Source organism: Meles meles, chromosome 11 (genome assembly GCF_922984935.1).
Source record: "Meles meles chromosome 11, mMelMel3.1 paternal haplotype, whole genome shotgun sequence".
Lineage (NCBI taxonomy): Eukaryota > Metazoa > Chordata > Mammalia > Carnivora > Mustelidae > Meles > Meles meles.
Genome location: NC_060076.1, coordinates 54,475,770 through 54,499,596, shown reverse-complemented (window position 1 = coordinate 54,499,596; position 23,827 = coordinate 54,475,770). Strand labels below are relative to the sequence as shown.

Below are 23,827 nucleotides of genomic sequence, written 5' to 3'. Positions count from 1 at the left end.
GTAAAATGTTACTTATAACAGAAAACCCTGACTCTTAAAGCAGCCTGGGCTGCCATGTTGTGGGCAAGGCTGGATTTCCAATAGGCTCTCGAAATCCTAAAAATGTCAAATTAATGGGCTACTCTCACAAGCCTCATAGCTCCCAGGCAGAGCAGGTGAGGAGTCAGGGAAGCAAACCATAAGAGATGGAATTTCAGGTACAAGGGATAGAAGAAAGAAAGTCAAAAAGAGAGGGAGGTAGAGAGAGGAGAGGGAAGGAAGGGAGGAAGGAAGGAAGGAATGGAGGGAGGAAGGGAGGGAGGAAAGGAGGGAGGGAAGGAGAGAGGGATAGAGGGAGGGAGGGAGAATTTAGTTGAAAACCTTTGCGTGTTTACACCAGCTCACTTCTGGTTCTAAAACTTGGTCCCAATAAATGTTGAGAGAGATGTTTTTACCTTTTCCCATATCCTTGATGGTGATGAGACAGTCCAGTGCTGGTGATCTGTTGTCACCATCCCAGAGGTAGAAGGTAAAGCTGTCTCTGTCCTGGGAATCCATCGCCCCGGTGTGCGTGTATCTCAGCAAGTTCAGGTCCACCTCCTCCTGAGTGCACTTCATGCCGGGGTAGACAGGGACCCAGTCCCTCCCTATCTGAAAGGTGCCAGAGTTAGTCAGCCACGCATGTTTTTTTCTTTCCAAGTTATGTTAATGGATATTTTCCATACTCCAGTAAGCCTCCAATAGAAATGATATTTCAGGGAAACTCCAGATGCAATTTATTTTTTGCCATTTTACCTTATTTTTTTTTTCCTTTCAAAGAAATACATTAAAACAAATTAAGACCTTGGGAGAAAACTACCTTCAACCAAAGGATTTTTGACAGTCTCGTGGCAATTCAACAGTGGTGCTATTTCCAAGGTATTTATCATGAGCAATCATAGCTGATTAGATATTCCAATTAATGAGAGCAGGTGGGTAATCGAGCTCCTGAAATTGATTATTTAAAAATTAAATATGTTTCATTTGAGGGTTCCTTTTTTTTTTAGTTCCTATCATTATACAATGAATCAAACCCACTTTTTCAAACTGGTTTATCACTGGACTTATCTGAATTAGATAAAACAAAAATAGAATGGATGTATTTACTCACAGTACATTTCCCAGCTTTATTGAAGTCCAGAGAAAATTATCAAGATCCCGATCATTCCGTTTATATCGAGTTAGCAATACAAAAAACATAACTGCAAATATCATATATTATTTTTTATCAGTACCTCCTAAAAAACAAGCTAACATCAGTTAAGCATATATTCTGTACCGAACTCAGTGCAGAAATTGTGGTATTCTCAATTAAAAGAGGTTCTTATGCTAGATGGAACTGACAACTAGAGTATTCAAAACACAGTATTAATAAATCTGTATCTGATTTATAATTTTCTTGTTATTCTCTGAAGATACATAACTTTCCCCAAGAATAGCTCATGAAAGTCATTTGACATAATTCAAGAAAAATGTCATCTTACAAATTTATTGTACAATATAATCCTGTACTTTTTCTTGTCTGGTACAAGAGACTAAAATAGAAATTTAAATCCTTGGATTTTTTTTTTCTTTCCTTTGACACATTATTCCACAGACCCCCAGTTCCTGGCAAAATGCCTAACAGTCCCCCCCCCAAGTGTTACCACTTCTCTTTATATCCTCTTTGATAAAGTTTCCTCTTCTTTAATATATCTGCTCATCTGATATTTGTACAGAGGTATGTTCTGCCCCAGGGCTCACTGGGTGAAAGTTAGTTACGTTATAATATTTAAGGTCGTTATGTGTTTCCATCCTAAACCTATTTCCAGATTTAGTTTTTAAAAGAGACTCAGGTTTCAAACCGGACGGCCTGCGTCTATTTAACTTTCTTCGCTTGTCATCTTTCTGAGAGAGTAAATACAGAACAAGATAGCTTTTCCTGCCTCCCATCTCCATGCAATTCCCCATTTGCACTCCCAAATGCCAGCTCTGGCTTGACCAAATTATTTGCAAGCCTCCAAAGAGGAAGAAAATAAGAGTCAGACTCAAGGTGGTGCAAACTACAGAAAATCAACAAGAACACAAGAACCCTTGGAAAGTCCAGGAGTCCTAGAGTCCCAGTCCCTGGTCTCGGAGAAATGTGGCAAAGCCCAAAGGAGCTGGGAAAGAATGATGTGGTGCCATACTGGGAAGCTGGACCCATCTGGATTTTCACATACCCCAAACCCTTCACTTCCCATGCTACCCAAATGTGGGAGCTCTCACTGCATTTCTGCTTCATTACTCTTTGAAATGAAATAAGGACACAGCTGTACCTCAATTTAAATCAGTGATTGCTCTTCACTCTGATTCTCTATGGTGCCTACAATCTAAGATAATCAGCTCTTCCACGCAGAATGAATCCTCACTGCTCTTCTAGGACTGTGCTGACATTATATTAAAAGTTAAGCATTCAGTCAAATAATCACATTGGGGATGGTTGGCAGTGGTTGTTGCTAGACTTCATCTATCATTCAAACAAACATTTTGATGGATTACTCATGGGACCTTTTCAAGCGACTGATCTGTCATGTGAGTTGGGCTCCTCCTTGGGCATCGAGCACACAGTCTGAATCAGACCAGTGAGCACCATTCGTTAAAAGACTATCTTTTCTCCATTGTATTGCCTTTGCTCCTTTGCCAAAGATCTGTGGACTGTATTTTCGTGAGGGTCTCCTTCTGGGTTCTATATTTCATGGATCTATTCATCTGTTCCTTCATCAGATCCAGATTACCTGAATTAATGCAGCTTTATATTGAGTCCTAAAGCCAAACAGTCCCATTCCTCTAACTCTGTTTTCCTTTTTGTTCACTATGTTGTGCATTTTGCCTCTCCATACAAACTTCAGAATCAGGTGGTTAATATCCACAATAAGTGTTCTATAAACTCTATATAAAAATTTTTTTAAATCTAGGAGGAATGAAGATATTTCAAAGGATGCATGGTTCTCATCAGCAATTAGACAACTTGCTTTACCCCAGTCACCCCCCCCTCCCAAAATTTAGGTGTGATCCCAGGGGAGGCGAAATAATGAAGAACCTTGATAGTGTTTAAATTTACCCTGAGTTGAGTAAGAAAATTTAACATGGTGTAAGTTCACCCCAAACTAAGAAAATTAAATTTTCTACCTCTGGGCAAAATGTGGTTATTAGAGAATAACTTCAGTTATAGAAATCTGTGTACTAAGAAAATGTATACCTGCTACATCAGTTTTGAAAAAGAACAATAAAAAGACCACCAACCTTAAGTTGAAGCTGCCCATTTTGGGGAAGCCTTTCGAACAAATAGTAAATCTTCTCCCTGGGTGAGTCTTCATCTATGGCTGAAAGCACGGCACTAGAAATGATACGGGTTTCACCCATTTTCATGGTAATTTCAGCCTTCCTGTAGAAAGGAAGATGTCTAGGTTGATAGGAAAATAGAAGGCATCGCTTTTGCAGGGCTCATTCACAAGGACTAGCACAGTGCACAGTCTTCAACAACTAGGGAATGATGTTCCCTATCCAAGGTACCGAAAATGAGAAGTCGGGCTCATGAAACGGGCTCTCTTTCACTTTACACGCCAAAGCCCTAAAAGGCAAGTAGGCAGCCACAGCGAACATGGTGTGAAGTAATTAAAGACTTCTGCTTGTTTCCATGCATTGAACTTCACCGTTTTCTGTTGTAATTTATTTTATAGAATGGTTTTATTTCCAATATTTCACTTGCTGCAACAACAGCTCCATGACATAAGTGAGCAAGACAGTATCATTCAAATTTAACTGATAAGAACTTAAAGAGACGGGCTGGCTTAGTCACCCAGATTCTGGTACCTTTTTGAATGGTACCTTTTGAATGTGTTATGAGCACCGTTATGAGCACTGTTAAGAGTTTGGTGCCACTTAGGCCATCCATGGCCCTCCCTTTCCCTGGTAACATTCCGGGTAGACAGTGTTCCCTTCAAGGCGATTGTTTTTTCCAAGTGCTACACCTATCAGGTTAGCCCCTGGCTTCCTGAAGACGGGGCTGGGATGAGCAGCTGCTGCTTTTGCTATAAATACTGCTACTGTCCTCTACTCCTTTCCCAGCCAATACGGCCATTTTCTCTGGTCTCACCAAAGTGGGGAAGGGATTTCTTTCCACCTTTGTTTCTAGCTTTCAGTTTGGGTCACCACACAAGGCCAAAAGCTATCCAACCTGACTGCTTGGTTTCCCATAAAAACCGATGAAGTTTCCTTGGGATGCAGATAAAGGACATTTCAGTAGCATCAACTGGTATTCTAGTAGCTTCCAAGCTCCCTACTGACAAGCCAGAGCCCAGACACCTGACTTCTAACCTCTTGTACTTGGTGACTCTCCAGAGCTGACATCTTCCCTGGCAGAAGCAGGTGATTTTTGCCCACCTCTTTCCTGGAAGATATGAATCCCATTCCTCTCGAAGACTAATGAATCAGCTGACTGGTTGATTCTGGAGGTGAGTGGTGCCATTAATAGAAACAGATTAATCAAAACAGGAAGGAAGCCCATGTGATGAAGAAGATAACAAACTCATAGGAGAAAGTTACGCGAATTAGATATAAGAGAGGCCAAAGAAGAGGGCAGTATGTCATAGTCTGAGTTACCCCAAAAGGGACCATGAGACAAGGACCATGGTGCAGGTGATTCCAGGAAGCAAGAGGAAGGAATGAGGAGCGAGTCAGAGCAGGAAGAGTAAGGCAACGAAAGGTGTTTTTATGGCTATGGACTCAGGGCTTCTGGGGATCCTTCGAAGAACCATATAGAATATGCTTCAAATTGTGCTTCTGGGGCACCTGGGTGGCTCAGTTGGTTAAGCATCTGCCTTTAGCTCCGGTCATGATCCCAGGGTCGAGCCCCACATCAGGCTCCTGGGCAGTCTGCTTCTCTCTCTCCTCTCTGCCCATTCTCTATCTCCCTATTTCTCTCTCTCTCAAATAAATAAAATCCTTTTTAAAAAATTGCACTTCTGAAGGATGGGAGTGTGGGACATTTATTTATGCACTAGCTCCCATAGGTTGAGAGCTACTGTCAGAGTGTTTTCTGCTGTGTCGGGACCAAATGGGCCAAATGAGCCAACGCTGCTTCACAGAAAGCCCTGAGCTACGTGGCAAATGCAGTGATGAACCAAGGCACTGGTAATGTAACCCTGACAGTGAGCCTGGTGTGTTCCACCACAAGAGCAACTATAATCACGGAGCAGGAGGCTAAGGGAGCATGACCCAGAACTCTGGAAGCATCTACTATAGCATCTAGAAGGTATTCCAAAGAAATGGAGGCAAATGCTCTAATAAGGTCCAGCAAGGAAAGACGAGCCATTCAATTCAGTAGGAAGGCCAAGGGTAACTTTTAAGTGAGTAGCTTTAATAAAGTGGAAAGGTTGGGCAGAAATGGACAAAGTACAAACTATTCTTCCAAACAGATTGGCACTGAAATAAATGAGGAACTGGGTCAGCTTTGTGGTTTTAGGGAGAGAATAGCTCCTAATTAATGATAATAACCAGCACCTAGGAGCACTTCCTGTGTACTAGCCAATCTTTCAAATACTTTTACATATTTTAATTCATTTAATCCTTGTAACCACCCTACAAAAAGGATACTGTTACTATTCCCACTTACAAAGAGGTTGACAGTGCTCCCTTTAGCAGCATTTATGCTAAAATGGGAACAATACAGAGAAGATTAGCATGGCTCCTGTGCAAGGAAGACATGCAAATTCATGAACTGGTCCATGTTTTTCAGGAAATGACAGGTGTTGGTAAGGACGTGGAGAAAGGGGAACCCTCCTACACTGTTGGTGGGAATGCAAGCTGCTGCAGCCACTCTGGAAAACAGGATGGAGGTTCCTCAAAAAGTTGAAAATAGAGCTACCCCACAACCCAACAATTGCACTACTGGGTATTTACCTTAAAGTTACAAATGTAGTGATCCAAAGGGACATGTGCATCCCAATATTTATAGGAGAAATGTCCACAAGAGCCAAATTATACAAAGAGCCTAGATGTCCATCGATAAATGAATGGATAAAGAAGATAGTGGTAAATATATACAATGGAATATTATGTAGCCATCAAAAAAGATATCTTGCTATTTGCAATGACGTGTATGGAACTCAAAGGTATTATGCTGAGGGAAATAAGTCAATCAGAGAAAGACAATTATCACACAGTCTCACTGATATGAGGAAGTTGAGAAACAAGACAGAGGATCATAGAGGAAGGGAGGGAAAAATGAAACAAGATGAAACCAGAGAGGGAGACAAACCATAAGAGACTCTTAATCTCAGGAAACAAACTGAGGGTCGCTGGAGTAGAGGGGGTTGGGAGGGATGGTGTGGCTGGGTGATGTACATCGGGGAGGGTATATGCTATGGTGAGAGCTGTGAATTGTGTAAGAATGATGATTCATAGACCTGTACTCCTGAAGCAAATAATACGTTATATGTTAATTAAAAAAAAAAAAAAAGAATGCAGCATGAAACAGGAAATCAGAGTTGAGTGACTACCCTGTTATATGACCTGTCTGGTCTCAGTTTTGTGAGCAAGGATAATAATACCTCCTTCCCATAGCTGTGGTGAGGATTTAAGGAAATGTCCATTAAAAGATCCAATACAGTGTCTGTTAATAAATACCCATTTGCCCCTCCCTCCCATTCTCTTAAATACAGTGAGGTCATTAGAAAGTGGTTTGCTGGGCGCCTGGGTGGCTCAGTGGGTTAAACCTCTGCCTTCAGCTCAGGTCATGATCCCAGGGTCCTGGGATTGAGACCCACATCGGGTTCTCTGCTCAGTAGGAAGCCTGCTTCCCTCTCTCTCTGCCTGCCTCTCTGTCTACTTGTGATCTCTTCCTCTGTCAAATAAGTAAATAAAATCTTTAAAATTAAAAAAAAAAAAGTGGTTTCCTAATTATCACAATACCCTTCCTATTTTCATTTTTATAAATCACGGTCATCCCAGTCCAAAAGTCCAGCTAGATCCCAGAAAACAGAAAGTTTTGCTGCGGACTTTTAGTGGAACTGATTCTGAGACGCAACCCTCCAAAAAACGATCATCAGTAGAAGCAGACAATTCTCCACGCCCAGCACCAGACAGCTGGGCCTCCTCAAGTTTTGCCCTGGTACAGCTGTGTGTGGTGGCCAGTAATATGAGCCATGGCTGGAGCTGCAGAAATGTATCTGATAAAGACGCTTTACCCTATGATCACACTGATCAATTACAGAGGGAGATACCGAGATCGTCTGCAATTAATCAGCTCAGATTTTTAAGTGATCATTTAAGTGATCATTTTGATACCCGGTGGGAAAAGAGTATTGACCCTGATGGAACACAGAGGACTGGTGGATCATGAAATACCTACATGACGAAAGCGATGACATTTATATGTTTCCCTCAGCCGCTCCTAGTTAAAAGTTTGGTCGAATCCATGGGGAGGACTGTCTACTGTTAATATAATCGCATGTTAGTTAAGTCTATACATAATCTATTGCACTTTGGTGTGTGTGTACAGGTGTTTTAATACCTAGGACACTCTTCATTCCATACAATAGGCTCAGTCATTCCTAATTATTTACCACTAACTAGAACTTTCAGAGGAAAATCAAATAACTAGGGAGATGTTACATTAACATTTGAACTAAAAGTTCTAGGAGTAGGTGGGACGAGTTCTGATAGACAGGAGCCTTCAAAGTCCTGTTTCTCCCTGGAAAACACACATGACATTTGCACCTAGTCTTCCAGGCCACAAAATTTTCTAGAACATCTGAAAGGGACTCTTTTCAGGGAGCTTACTTGTTCAGTGTTGGTTTCTCATCATTAACTGGGGTGATCGCCACTGAAATGGTTTTTAATATCTTATGTTTCCCATCTGACAACTGGACTGTAAAGTCATCAGCAAGGCTCTCTGAGTCATCATGAACATATACCAACTTCATTCCTGGAAGAAGCAGGCGAGAAAAGAGAGAGAGGAAGTAAATCTTTCAAAACACACATAATTTTTTTTTAATTTCCAAGGTATTGATATCACCAAGAGTTCATTAGTCCGTGCAATTGGGTGAAATTAAACTGTTTGATGAAGTAAGACTGCCCTCTTAATTTGGTAAAAATTCATATTTAAATGCTTAAGTATTTGATAAGGATCTTATGTAGACATCAGTGAGGATAGCATATATTATTTAATATACTGTATGAGAACGCGGTTCATTACTAGGGGAAAATTATAGTTATATATCTACCTCAAGACAAGAACCAAAATAAATTCTAGATGAAGCAAAACTTAATATATAAACAACTTTTCAAAAACCTACACAACATTTACATGAAAATGCAAGAGACTCAGAATAGCCAAAACAATCTTGAAAAGAACAAAGTTGGAGATTCACATTTTCCATTTTCAAAACTTACTATAAAACTATAGTAATCAAGACAGTGTGAAACTGGCATAAAACAGACACATAGATTAATCTAATATATAAGAGTCCAGAAATGAACTCTTGCATTTACAAGCAACTGATTCTCATCAAGAGCACGGAAACCTTTCAATGAGGAAAAGAGTGGTCTTTTCAATAAATAGTGCTGAGACAACACAAAAGCCACAGAAAATAAAAGGAAGTTGGATCCTTACCTCACACTGCATACAAAAATTAACTCAGAATTGATAATAGACCTAAATGTGAGAGCTAAACTAGAAAAACTGTTGGAAGAAAACACGAGTAAATCTCTGTGACTTTGAGTTAGGCAATGGTTTCGAGGCAAGACACCAAAAGCCAAGTGACCAAAACAAGTGACCAAAACAAAACAAAAGGTACATAATTTAGATCTCATGAAAATTAAAAATTTGGGGCTGCAAATGATACTATTGAGGAAGTAAAACAACAGCCCACAGAACTGGAGAAAATATTTACAAACCAGATACCTGATAAGGAAGGGTCTACTATCCCAAACACATTAAGAACTCTTACAACTCAATGATAAAATAACTCCCAGTTACAAAATTGGCAAAAGATTTGAGTAGACAGTTTTCCAAAGAAGATGGGTGTCAGGACATAGACAAATAGTCAATGAACTCATGAAGAGATGCTCAACACTATTAGCTGTTAGGGAAATGAAATAAAAATCACAGTGAGATACTATCTTACACCTACTAGGATGGCTATCATAAAAAGATAGACAGTAACAAACTTTGGTAAGGATGCAAAGAAACTGGAACTCTCATACATTACTGGTGGGAATGTAAACTGATGCTACTACTTTGGAAAACAGTTTAGCAGTTCCTCAAAATGTTAAACATAGGGTTATCATATGACCCAGCAATTCCATTTCTAGATACAGACCCGAGACAAATGAAAGTACATATCCATACAAAAACATATACATGAATGTTCACGGTCAAAGTGAAAGAACAGGACGCCTGGGTGGCTCAGTCAGTTAAACATCTGCCTTCAGCTCAGGTCATGGTCCCAGAGTCCTGGGATCAAGCCCTGCATGGGGTTCCCTGCTCAGCAGGGAGGCTGCTTCTCCCCCTGCCTGCTGCTCCCCCTGCTTGTGCTCTTTCTCTGACAAATAAATAAACCTTTAAAAAAAAATAGTGGAAGTGACCCAAATATCCATCAATTGATGAACAGATTAAATAAATGTGGTATGTCCACACAATATTTGGCGATAACAAGGAATGGCATAGTACTGACTCATGTTACAATATGGATGAATCTTGAAACATTGCTAAATAAAAACATTATGTTAAATAGAAGTTATAAAAGGTCATATATTTTATTTATATGACTCCGCAACGTCAGAATAAACAAATCTATGGAGACAAAAAATAGGTTACTGGTTGCCAAGGACTGAGGAAGAAAGGGATCAGAATGTCTGCTAATGAGTATGGTATTTCTTTTGGGGGATAATGGAAGTGCTCTATGATCTAAAGAATCATTAATCATGATGATGAATATACTAAAAACCTCTGAATGGTAGGCTTTAAAGTGGTGGATATTATAGCATGGGAATTATATCTCATTAAAGCTGTTTTAAATTATTTGGAAGAAAATACAAGTAAATATCTTATGTCTGAATGTAGAGCATCTTCTTAACACAGAAACTAAAGAAAACCACATAAAGAAAAATAATGATAAATTTCACCACTTACAATTTGTGATTTCTGTACTTAAGAACATGAATTAAAAGGCAAATAATAAGAGGAAAAACTTACCTGTAACATATGTAACAAAAATATGAGATATTAATAGTTAGTGAACTTTTATAAGTTAGTATAAATGAATAGAGAAATGAGCAAAGGACATTATCAAGTAATTTACAAAAAGGTGAAACATATATAGTCAATAAATATGAAACTATGGTAAATCTTACTCATACTCTAAGAATTTCAAATTAAGACTAAAACGAGGGACTGTTATTAACTACAAAATTTGCAAAAGTTTTTTTAAAATACCCATTCTTGATTAGGAAACTAAGTATGTTCATGCATATCAAGCAATGGCAATTTTCCCCCCAAAAGTATTATAAATGCTCTCCTGTTTTGCCAAGTAATTTCATCATAAAAATTTATGGCAAAAAAATTTTAAGAGATGTGGACTAGGATTTATGTTACAAAAATATACATAAAGCATATTTATGTGTAACCTGTAATATCAAGAAATGAAAAGCTTTCTGGATATTTAAAAATAGAAGATAGTTGTAAAAAAAATTACAGTGCAATACCCCCATACAATGAAAAGCTGGAGTTATCAAAACCATGTGTTCAATTAACATTTAAAAAGTAAGAAGTTTCTTATAGTTGCTAAGAAAAAAAGCCATATTACATAATGTGGCAGTAGTTTTATAAATTCTGTATGTTTGAGGTTGGAGGATGTATGTGAGAATATACTGAAATTTTTTTTAAAATGTAGCCATAAATGAATCAAAAATAAAATAAAGACAAAAATCTAATCTCTGCGAATGTTACTACAGTATTGACCAAAGCATTAATTTATGTAAACCATTAATTTTTTCTTCAAAATCATCATATGGTGCAAACTTTACCTAATACGCATGCTTATTTAGCCTAGTAATATAATAAGTAATAATATTTAACTGAATTACAAAACAGACTTTGAGAGTACAATTTGAATGATTATTCCTTTTCCATTGTCCTAAATTTGAAAAGAAAAACACTGTAACAACCTATTTGTATTATTTGATACACATGGTTATTGATTTGGTAATATCATCACTTAAGCCCCAGAGTTTCTTTCTTTGCAACTGACAAAAACCGAGTAACGTATGAACTAACTTTTCAAATTCAAACATGACACGATGTGGCACAGCCACTGCAAAATAAACTTGGGAGCAGAGAGCTTAACCCTGCTGGGGAATGGAGAAATGTGCAGAGAGCTTAACCTTGCTGGGGAATGGAGAAATGTAGAAAGTAGAAAAAGTGCTAAACTGGTCTGAAAGGAGGCAGCCCAGGAAAGGGATGGTCTGGAGTGCCTGGTGGGTGGGTGGGTGAGGATTAGGGAGGCTCCTTGGGGAGGTCAGAGGTTACCCTGTTCTGAAGGCCCTGTGTTGGCTAACCCAGCAAAGGGGATTCAGGTTGGGGAAACACGTGAGGGCAGGAAGGAGAGTGAGAGTACGCAGTGTTTCTAGACCTGCCCTTTTCTCTGATATTTAAAAGTATGCTTATATTTGGGAAATAGGGTAAGATTGATTTTTTTAAAAAAGAGTAATTAAAAAATAATTCAGGCTGCTATTCCCATGTGTCATTTCCTTAAAGAACTAATTATCTCCACTGAGAATAATGACTTATTATATGTGGTTCTATATTTGTTTCGAACATAGACGTTTTGGCCAACAAATCTCTTCAAATTTAGCTCCATGATCTCAGTAGTTTTAAAAGGAATTTTTTATTATGATATGAAAAAGTTGGAGCTAAAATACCCCAAATCACAAATATCATTTTCTTTAAAGATTTATTTATTTATTGGAGAGAGAGAAAAAGAGAGAGAGAGCACGAGCAGGTAGAGGGAGAAGAGAGAATCTCAAGCAGACTTCCAGCTGATGCAGGGCTTGATCCCACAACCATGAGATCATGACCTGAGCCAAAATCAAGAGTCAGACACTTAACCGACTGAGGCATCCAGGTGCCCTACAAATGTCATTTTTAGTGATGCTCCCAAAATGAAAGAAAACGTTATTTCCTTTTCAACTGCACACTATCTGTAACTGAGGCTTCATGCCCTACATGAATCCAGAGCCCAGAGAAAACTCTTGAGAGATAAATGAATAAAGTAGTTGAATGCCATTTCTTCACTTCCTGTATCTGAGCTTTTCTGGGCTAAATTACTAAATCAACAACAATAAGTGAATTGAAGTGGAACATGATCTACCATTCTTGAGAAGTTCCAAGGAAAAGTTCTGAACGAGTTCATGCTTCCGGCCAGGGTTGACAGGCCACATATTTTGCGGAAAGTCTTTGCCAAGCACCCTGTGGATGAGGAGGCCATGGCGTGGTTTACGAGTGACACTGAAAAGCAAGGGGTCCTTGGGAACGTCCAGATCAGCAGCATCGATGACAGAGGTATCCAGTTCCTTCGTCTGACCCTCACACACCTGAGCAAAAGCAAGTCGGCATGTCAGCTGTGTCAAAATAAAATTCGTCTTTCTTTTAGCAAGTTGCTTCAAAGAAAGGATTTTAAGATATCCTATTATAGGGGGCCTGGGTGGCTCAGTGGGTTAAAGTCTCTGCCTTTGGCTCAGGTCATGATCCCAGAGTCCTGGGATTGAGCCCCACATCGGGCTCTCTGCTCTGCAGGGAGCCTGCTTCCTCCTCTCTCTCTGCCTGCCTCTGCCTAGTTGTGATTCCTCTCTGTCAAATAAATAAAATATTTTAAAAAAAAGATATCCTATTGTAAATTTTCTATGAAATGTGTGTGTAATGAGTCCTAAAAAGAAATGGCTGGTTTAACCTGAGCTTAGAAGAAAAGAATAAATCTATTAATCTCTCTCAGGTTTTCTCTGAAGATTTCAAATTTTCCTAAAGAACAAAAGATGCACACACACACACACAACCCCCCCCCCCCCCCCCCATAATTCAAAGCTCGGGGGAAAAGCAATCAAAAGAATGCTTGCTTTCTGAAAGTCACAGAGTTCAACTGTAAAACTAAGTATAGACATTTCACCTTCAGATCCCAATCTGTTATTTTAACCTCCTGAACCTTGCTGCTTTCACAATTCTTGTTTCTGCTTCAGAAATGGTGTGGATATCTGCTACGTGCACTGGGGGTATTTTATGTTTCTCATTTTTGTCATTGCAGGAAAACCTCCTGTACTCCAGTTGCAATGAACAACAATCGAGAAGGAGGCTTCTGGATGCCTCACAGTGTTTATTTTAATTCCGGGTCCCTCACCTCTCCCCAACCCTCATGCCTCAAACTTTCCTGAACCACCTCCTCCCACCCCCAGCCCCCACTCCAGGTTTCCTAATCCTTTAAATACAAAGAGAACGGACTGTTTTTCATCTCAGGTAGCCTCCAGCCATTTAGAACTTGACGTGGTACTTCGCTGTCTTGATCTTTGTCTCATAGCAAGAATGAAGAGAACAAAGAAATATCTGTTTCGTCTTTTGAAACAAAGCAAGACTTAAATAATCAGACTGTATATGTCGAACAGATGCTGACTGGTAATCTGCAAGGCGCTGGGCCGCGGGCTGTGGGGAATGAAATATTCTAACGAGTCCAAGTCGGATGAGACCATGAAAGGCCTGTCCATCAGTGATTATAATACAACAAGAAAATTATCGAGCGATACTAAATATGGATAAACAGGAAGTGCAAAAGGGTGGAGGAGACCAGGAATATCTTCATGGCAGAGTGGGCACGTCAGCCTTGAAGGATACATAAGGTTTAGGTTTGTGAAAATGCCCATTCCCTTGAGCCTCTCCTTACAGGAAGGCTTCCTGCGACTAGCGTCTACTGCGCTTGCGTGAAGAAGAATCACTTGCCACGCTGATACCGTGGCTAAAATGATGTCGGTTTTCTTTGTAGCTGGCCTTCCCTATTAAAGACAAAGATGGCATCATAATTTAATGTGCAATGATATAACTATGAAATCATCTTTGGTGGTAGCTTGCCTTTTTCACCAAAAATTTTCATAAATCCACTGAAAATATGTTCTCATTACCCTTCTTCCTAAAGCTTAGGACACCTGGACTCACTATATGGCTCATTCCTTTCTCATTTATCAGATGGTAAATTACTTCACAACATGACTGGGAAATTCCACTGAAAAACTGGGGTTCTTTTTTGCACATTTCATTTATTGAGATCCTAAATAAAAGGTTTAGATCAATATGCACAAAATGCAGAAACTCACTAGTAGAGCCATTTGAAACGAATTAGGATATCTTAAAACCTCATATTTTTTGGCAAGCTGCAGCCCAACTTGATGGAAGCTTGACTATCTACAAGATAAACAGACTTTCCACAAGAAAGCAAAATAAATAGGGCTATTTTTTAAAAAATCACTTAAAGCTTAAAGCCAGCTCTGGCAGATAGGGCTCCCTATCTGATACCCTTCAACAGCTTCTCTAAGGAGTGTCCAGGTAAAAAGCATGATTACTTTCAGAGAAGGGCAAGGGACAATTTCCCAGTGGCCTAATTATTTCAGAAACTCAAGTTCTGCATAGATACAAGACAACAGAGGTAGGTATAGAAGGAATCATTTGTAGAGTTTCTCCTCTCTCTCGTAATTACTGAAGTGCTCTCCAGAGGAACCCACATGCCAAGACAAAGGGAAGGGCAGGAGCTGGGTCTTAAGTCTCTTGGGGAGGTGACTCTCAGATACCATTAAGAGTCAGTAGAAAATTCAAATCAAATAAAGACTTTTGCATTTAGAATTTGATAATTTTCAGTGACAAATAAGGCTAGATAATGGCTTCAAAATAGATCACCTTTGCTTTGGTAAATGTCAGAAAAAAGATGGTAAACCTAACAATAATACAAATGAGACCTATTTACTAAGGGACTAGTATGTGCCTGACCATCTTGTTCATCATGGCTACCCCTTAAGGATTTGATACACATTTTGCAGATAAGGAAACAGAAGTACAGAGAGAAATAGCTTATCCAGGGCCTACAGCCAGTAAATGGCAATACCCAAATCCCTCTTATTCCAAAGCCTGTGTTCCTCCATTTAATCAAGATTTGCTGTACATATTTCTGAATTAAATAGTTGTATGTAAAAAATAGAATTGTTTTAAAAGACTACATGCTGATATGGAAAGGTTTCCAATATATAATAATAATAATTTAGGTTTTTCTAGAAAGTGGGGAGTAGTAGGTATAATATGACCTCGACTTATAAGTAAATACAGAAAAATTGCATATATATAACATATATATACATACATACATACAAATATACATACTATTGGCATTTGTATAAATTATTTATGAAGAATTACTAAAAAGCTAATGGGGAGTGGATATGGGTAGAGTATTTCTGTATTTCTCCCTCTGTGGAAGAGGGAGACTGTCATATTTCATATTTCACTGCATATGTTTCTCAATATTTTAACTTGTATAACTACATATTTTATTATTATATTTTTAAAGACAACAGATGTTATCTGAGGAGTGATATTATGGCCATTTTAACTATCTATACGAATTTTAAAATAAAACTAAAAAACATTATCATATAAAAGTAATTTTAAAACTACAGAAAAAGAATGATTCAAATTGTATTTTTTTTCATTTCATCTATCTTTAGAAATAGCTACATAAAGGAGCACCTGAGTGCCTCAGTCGATTACGCATCTGACTTTTGGTTTTGCCTCAGGTCATGATCTTGGGCTAGTGAGATAGAGGCCCCCTGTCAGGCTCTGCACTCATCTCGAAGTCTACTTGAGGATTCTCTCTCTGCCTCTCCCTCTGCCCCTCCTGCCCATATGCTCTCTCTCTCATTCTCTTTCTCTCTCAAAATAAATAAATCTTTAAAAATAGCTATATGAGACACCTGGGTGGCTCAGTCATTAAGCAGCTACCTTCAACTTGGGTCGTGATTCCAGGGTCCTGGGATCGAGTCCCACATTGGGCTCCCTGCTCAGCAGGAAGCCTGCTTCTCCCTCTCCCAGTCCCCCTGCTAGTGTTCCCTCTCTCGCTGTGTCTTTCTCTGTCAAATAAATAAATAAAATCCTTTTTAAAATAAATAAAAATTAAAAAAATAAAAATAGCTATATGAAAAGATGCCTTAATATACGTGAATTAAGAGTCCTTGTCATGATAGCATTGGCTTAGAGGGCATGCTATGGAATCAAACTGCCCGGGGGCAAATCTCCTCTGTACCATACCCTATATGCCAATTATTTCTAAGCTCTGTGATCTTGGGCCACAGAGTTAACCTCTCTGTGCCTCATTTTTGCAGTTACTGAAAGGCAATCATAATAATACCATCACCCTAAAAGCCTTGTAAGCCCTTTCCATGAGTACATGTAAAGGACTCGAAATACCACCTATAACCTGGTAAATACTCCATCCTGTATTTATGCAGCTATAAGTCCATTCATGCAATTCTACATGCTTGCAATTACCATCATTATTACTAGAATAATATTCTTCAAGTAACTGTATTCTAGAATATAGATGACTGTTCTCCCCATTCCTTTTCAACTTAATGTATTAAGTACACCTGGACCAATGTAAATGAACTAGGTGAAAATAAAATCAGAAAATGATTTAAAAAAAAGAAGAAACTAAAAATCCCGTTATGTTTCTTACAGTAATATTCTGCACTACAAAGTCAGGAGCTTCGTCATTCGTGGGGTTGATGATAATGTGAAATGGTATCTCCAAGGAGCGTCGCTTCCCATCTGTGACATACACCATGAACTGGTCGGCCGTTGGTTCCATCCTCAGATGCCTGGCCTGCACATAGTTAATGTGCAAAGCCTTCATGTCTTTCCACCGGAACGAAGCTAGAACACACCAACATGGAGCAGGTCAATATGAAAATATATATATATATATTTTTTTTTTCCCAAGCTACTGGTTCTTAACCCTTAACCCAATAGTTTATTTCTCAGAAAAGCAAATAAGAGATCAGTGCAATTGATCTAAGAATCAGCTATCAGGGGCTGCTATAGTGTCTGTCTGCCATCAGCATAAATGCAGATATCCATAAATCATAGGGAAGGATTAAAATTTGTATGGAGAACAGAAAGGTGGTAACCGCTAACTGGGATATGTAGGGACTTCATGACTATTCTTTACATAGTTGCAATGAATGTAAGCAAGACCTTCCTTTGATTAAAATCACTGCTCCCATATAAATAGTTCTTGTCCTGCTTGAATAAAAAAGAGACCATCTCTTTCATATGAAGGCGAAACAAGAGCCAATCAGTCATCTGCCTACTTGACAAACACATCAAGTGACAGGTTGGATTGAGTGGAATTCGCTGACCTGCTGTTTTGACATCACCTTAAATCAAAAAGAGAAAAATGCTCTACATTGAGCATTATGTCACAGACCAAACTGCGTACCTTTAATGCAATAAATCTCCCCCTGCCAGCTTTATTGAGATATAACTGCCATGTAACATTTTAAGATTTAGTTAACATATTATCCACCTCATGTGATTACCGTTTTGTTGTTATAGTGGGAACATTAAAATTCTACTCTCAAATCAACTTTAAAGTATACAATATAGTATTAATTATAGTCATCATGCTGTACCTTAGCTTCCTGGAAATTATTCATTTTATAACTGAAAGTTTGTACCCTTCAATCACCCTCTCTCCATTTCTCCCTACCCGTCAGCCCCTGGTAACCACTATCCTATGAGTTTCTGCAAGTTCAATGGTCTTAGATTCCACATGTAAGTGAGATCATACAGTACCTGTATTTCCCTAATGAATTTCACTTAGCATAACACCCTCAAGGTCCATATATGTTCTGCAAATGGCAGGATTTCCTTCTTGTCATGGCTGTATAATATTCTATTATGTATTTATATAAAATTTCCCTTATCCATTCATCTATCAGTGGATATTTAAGTTGTTTCCATGTGTTGGCTATTGTGAATAATGTTGCAATAAACAGGGGAGTATAGATACTTCTTTGATAGCCTGTTTTCATTTCCTTTCATTTCCTATACACCCAGAAGTGGAATTGCTAGGTCACATGGTAGTTCTATTTGTAATTTTTTGAGGAATCTCCCTAGTGGCTGTGCTAATTCACATTCTCACCAACAGTTCACAAGGGTTGCATTTTCTTCACATCCTTGCCAGCATTTGTTATCTCTTGTCTTTTTGATAAGAGCTATTCTAACAGGTGGGAGGTGATACCTCTTGTGGTTTAGATTGACATTTCTCTGATGACGAGTGATGTTGAGCACATTTTCTTGTACCTGTTTGCCATGTGTTTATCTTCTTTGGAGAAATGTTTATCCACGTCTTCTGCAAATTTTTAAATCAGATTATTTAGATTCCTTTGCTACTGAACTGTAAGAGTACCTTATATATCTTAGGTATTAATCCCTTATCAGATATATGGTTTACAAATATTTTCTCCCATGCAGCAGACTGCCTTTCCATTTTGTTGTTTCTTTGCTTTGCAGAAGTTTTTTAGCTTGATATAGTCCTACTTTGTTGATTTTTGCACTTGTTGCTTTTGGTGTCAAATCCAAAAAACCATTACCAAGACCAATGTCAAAGAGCTTACCACCTACATTTTCTTCTAGTTTCATGATCTCGGGTTTTACATTCAAGTCTTTACTTTGAGTTCATTTTTTTTAGCATGGTGTAAGGCAGTGGTCCATTTTCATTCTTTTGCATAATGCTGTCCGGTTTTCCCAACACCATTTATTATCTTTTTCCATTTGTATATTGTTGCTCTTCTGTCATAAATTAAATGACCATATATGAGTGCATTTACTTCTGAGCTCTCTGTACTGTTCTATGCCTATTTTTTTTTTAATATTTTATTTATTTGACAGAGAGAGATCACAACTAGGCAGAGAGGCAGGCAGAGAGAGAGGAGGAAGCAGGCTCCCTGCGGAGCAGAGAGCCCGATGTGGGGCTCGATCCCAGGACCCTGGGATCATGACCTGAGCCGAAAGCAGAGGCTTTAACCCACTGAGCCACCCAGGCGCCCCTACATGCCTATTTTTAAGCCAACACCATACTGTTTTGATTAGTATAGCTTTGTAATATAGTTTGAAATTAGATAACGTGATGACTCCAGCTTTGTTCTTTCTCAGGATTGCTTTGGCAATTCAGGGCCTTTTGTGGTTCCATAGAAATTTTAGCATTGATTTTTCTATTCCTGTGAAAAATGTCGTTTGAATTTTGATAGTGATTGCCTTGAATCTATAAACGGCTTTGGGTAGTACGGACATTTTAACAACATTAACACTTTCAATTCATGGATATATCTTTCCATTTGTTTCTGTCTTTTTCAATTTCTTCCATCAAGACATCAATTCTATGTCTTACAGTTTTTGTTGTATAAATCTTTCACTTCCTTGGTTAAACTTACTCCTAACTATTCTATTGTTTTTTATGTTGTTGTAATTGAAATTGTTTTATTTCTTTTTCAGATAGTTTATCGTTGGTGTATAGAAATACAACTGATCTTTTAATGTTGATTTTGCATCCTAGTATATGTGCTGCCGAAGTGAGCACTGATTTTGTATCCTAAAACTACTTAATTTGCTGACCTGTTCTACAGTTTTTTGGTGAAATCTTTAAAAATTTTTTAATTCTTTAAAAAAATTTTACATATAATATCATCTACAAACAGAGCCAATTTTACTTCTTCCTTTTATTTTGACGCCTTTTATTTATTTTTCTTGCCTAATTACTCTGGCTGGGACTTTCAGTATTATGTTGAATAGGAATGGTAAGAGTGGGCATACTTGTTTTGGTCCTCATCTTGGAGAGTAAGTTTTTAACCATTCACTGTTGAGTATGATGCTAGCTGTGATTTTGTCCTTTATGCCCTTTATTATGTTGCAGTATATTCCTTCTATACCAAATTTGTTGACAGTTTTTATTATAAAACACTGTTAAATTTTACAAATGCTTTTTTAGTATCGATAGAGATGATCATAGGATTTTTGTTCTTTCTACCATTGTAGTGAATCACATTTATTGATTTGTTCATGTTGACCACCCTTGTATCCCAGGTATAATTTCCTTTTAATCATGTGTATGTTTTTTTTAACATGCTACTGAATTCAGTTTGTTAATATTTTGTAGGGAATTTTTGCATCTATAGTTTTCAGGGATATTGGTCTGTGGTTTCTCCTTACCCGGCTTTGGTATCAGGGTAACTCTGGTGTTAAAAATGAGTTTGGGAGTTTTTTCTCCTATTTGATTTTTTTTGCAAGAGCTTAAAAATGGTGTTAACTCTTCTTTAAAAATTCAATAGAACCAGTGAAGACATCTGGTCCTGGGCATTTCTTTCTTAGAGGTTTTTGGTTACTGATTAAATCTCTTTACTTGTTATTGGTCTATTCAGGGTTTTTAGTTCACAATTCAGACTTGGTAGTTGGTAGGTTGTATGCTTCTAGGAATTTATCCATTTCTTTTAGATGGTCTAATTTGTTGATGCATAACTGTTCATAATAGTCTCTTATGATCCTCTGTATATCTGTGATATCAGTTGTAATATCTTTTCTTTCATTTCAAGTTTTATTTATTTAAGTCCTCTCTTTTACATGGTAAGGATAGGTGAAGGTTTGCCAATTTCGTTTATCCTTTTGAAAGATCATGTCCTAGTTTCATTAATCTTTTCTATTGTTCTTCTCATCTCTATTTCACTTATTTTTACTGTGATCTTTTCTCCTTTCTGCTAACTTTGGGTTTATTTTGTTCTTATTTTTCTAATTCCCTGAGTTATAAAGTTAGGCTGTTTATTTGAGGTTTTTTTGGTTTTTGGTTTTTGTTTTTTTAATGGAAGCGATTATTACTATAACCTTCCCTCTTTTGCTGCATCTGAGATATTTTGGTATGTTGTGTTTCCATTTATATTTCAAGATCTTCTTTCCTTTTTCCAGTTTTATTAAGACATAATTGACAATTACACAATTGACTGTAAATTTAGGTGTAGAGTATGAGGGTCTGATTGACATATATGGTGAAATGATTACAACAGGTTCAGCTAATATCCATCTTCTCTTATAGATGTGATTAAAAAAGAAAGAAAAAAAAGAAACAAAATTTTCCCTTGTGACAAGAACTCAGGATTTTTAAAAAATTTCATCTTTGACTCACTGGTTGTTCAGGAGTATCTTCATTTACACATACTTGTGAATTTTCTACTTTTCCTCCGTTATTGATTTTAATTTCATACCACTGTGGTCAGAAAAGATACTTGGTATGGCTTCATTCTTTTAAAATTTGCTAAGACTTGTTTTGTGACAGATCTTATGATCTATCCTGGAAAATGTTCCACACGTGTGTGAGAAAAATGTGGATTCTGCTTTTGTTGGATGGAACGTAATGTATACATCTACTGGGTTCCTTTGGTTTAATATACAGTTTAAGTCCACTGTTTCCTTGTTGATTTTCTGGCAGATGATCTACCCACTGTTGAAAGTGGAATACTGAAGTCCCCTACTATTATTGCATTGTTGTCATTACTTCCTTCAGATCTTTAGCATATGCTTAATATTTTAAGGTGTTCCAATGCTGTATGCATGTAAGTTTACAATTGTCATATTCTCTTGAGGAATTGACTCCCTTGTCATTTTACAGTGATCCTCTTTGTCTCTTGTTACAGTTTTGACTTAAAGTCTATTTTATCTGTTATAAGGATGCTTTCTCTTTTGATTTCAATTTGTATGGAATATATTTTTTCCATTCCTTCGTTTTTGAGCCTATGTGTGTCCCTGAAGCTGAAGTTAGTCTCTCGTAGGCACCATAGAGTTCAATATTGCTTTTTTTTACATCCAATCAGTCACTCTATTAATGCAACTAATCTTAAACCCAGCCTTTCTCATAGTTAAACCAGATATGCCCCAAAAAGTGCTTAAAGAATCATTTAGTTCGGGGTGCCTGGGTGGCTCAGTGGATTAAGCCGCTGCCTTCGGCTCAGGTCATGATCTCAGGGTCCTGGGATCGAGCTCCACATCGGGCTCTCTGCTCCGCAGGGAGCCTGCTTCCTCCTCTCTCTCTGCCTGCCTCTCTGCCTACTTATGATCTCTCTCTCTCACTGTCAAATAAATAAAATAAAATCTTTTTAAAAAAAAAAGAATCATTTAGTTCATTTATTTCTAAGGTGTTATCTTTGAATAAATAAATAAAGTGTATTTGAATAAGTTTTATTTTGGTGTCTGTTTTTGTTTTAGTTGTTTTGCCTGAAATATCTGAGATACAATTTGGTTCCAAAATTGAAGTCATCACCTTCAACATTTCAGGCTCTCTCTCTGTTATTCCCATGATACATATCCTAATCTTTTCTGCCAATGTCTAGTAAAAGTGCTAAAAGATTGAGAGGAGACCTATAAGCTCCCACCAGATTTATTCTATCACAGTATTCTGTGTTGCTCTGAAGGTCTTTTAAAATGTTCTTTCTTCCCTACTTATTCTTATAGTTTTCATAAGTGAAATTCCATTTTATTTGAAGTAAACTCCCATATGTGGGACACTTCAAAATAGAAAATTAAAATGAAAAACAAGATTCAAAAGTACCCACTATAATAACAATTCCTTGAGTGTACGTAGTGCTTTGAACATTTCTGAAGTTCCTACACAGTCATTAAGCATGATCTAGCCAGTCAGAAACCTAGACATAGGCGAGTTATCACTGGTCATGAAGCCATGACTTACCTATGCTTACACCCATGTTGCTTTTTTCAAAACCTGCAGAAGGAAGTGTGTTCTCGAGGTAGCCAAACTGGGGAGGAGAAACCAAAACAAATTCCAAGTCGTCTCCTGCAGTGTCAGGGTCAACGGCAGACAAATGGTTAATGGTAAGGGCTGCAGAGAAACCCTCATCTACCACGAACATGGTACCTGCATGCAAATAACAACGCAATTACAATTTAGCACGAAATCCTCTAATCAGAATAGTGAAAACAAAAAGGAGTGATTACAATTCCAATTCAGAGACGCCTCCCATATGCAAATATACTTCCATGGGAGATGTTCATTTCCTTTGGCATAATTTTTCCTTACAGTGAAAATATTCAGGGGTAATGGGTGGAATTTAATTTGACTTGTGGAATTATTTTTTTTTTCTTGTACAAGCAAGCCAGACAATAATGGAAAGACAGCAGAAATACTAAACGCTCTAGGACAGCCCTTTAGTCATTCTCAAGGAACTCTGATTTCCCTTGTGCCTCTGTAGAAGTGACAAATGAAAATAAGAATCGCCAAACCATTTTAATGATAAGCCACTAAATGTAGTTTATGTACTCTTCAAGATCAGTTGCTACCTCTGTTTGTCAGAGTGTTAATTGCCTGCGAGCTATTATGAATTGCTCATAACGAACATTTTTTCATGCCTTGGTGCTTAATTATTCTGCAGGGATAATGCTTCCTTTCCAGAACATTGCTTGAGAGATAGCTTGCAAATTACAATAACATCCATACATATGCTTGTATTTTTTTTTCTAAAAGACAGAACATATACATAACGCCTAAGAAGCGATGACTTTCTAAAAAGCAAATAAGGTTAAATGTATATAAATGGCCTCTCTGGTATTTTCATTCTGCTCTAATAGAAATTATTATGGCTAAAATAAATTACTCTCTCTCCAGCAGGCAAATGATATTTCCCCATGTGAAATAAAACCAGAATA

The 23,827-nt window shown here is 37.8% G+C and overlaps 1 protein-coding gene and 1 non-coding gene across 2 annotated transcripts in view; one reads left to right on the top strand and one right to left on the bottom strand.

Annotated features, from left to right (window-relative positions):
- The window catches only part of FREM1 (FRAS1 related extracellular matrix 1), a 144,684-nt gene that overhangs the window by 56,905 nt on the left and 63,952 nt on the right, over nucleotides 1-23,827 (bottom strand). Inside the window, exons 17-22 of the mRNA XM_046021702.1 lie at nucleotides 22,854-23,039; nucleotides 16,800-16,996; nucleotides 12,411-12,633; nucleotides 7,822-7,966; nucleotides 3,283-3,424; nucleotides 435-630 (exon numbers count right to left, since the gene is read on the bottom strand). Of these exons, the coding sequence (XP_045877658.1) occupies nucleotides 435-630; nucleotides 3,283-3,424; nucleotides 7,822-7,966; nucleotides 12,411-12,633; nucleotides 16,800-16,996; nucleotides 22,854-23,039 (1,089 nt within the window). The remainder of the gene's footprint in view (nucleotides 1-434; nucleotides 631-3,282; nucleotides 3,425-7,821; nucleotides 7,967-12,410; nucleotides 12,634-16,799; nucleotides 16,997-22,853; nucleotides 23,040-23,827) is intronic.
- On the top strand, nucleotides 5,667-5,773 carry LOC123953646. The gene has a single exon (XR_006820909.1). It is a non-coding gene; the product is annotated as a U6 spliceosomal RNA (small nuclear RNA).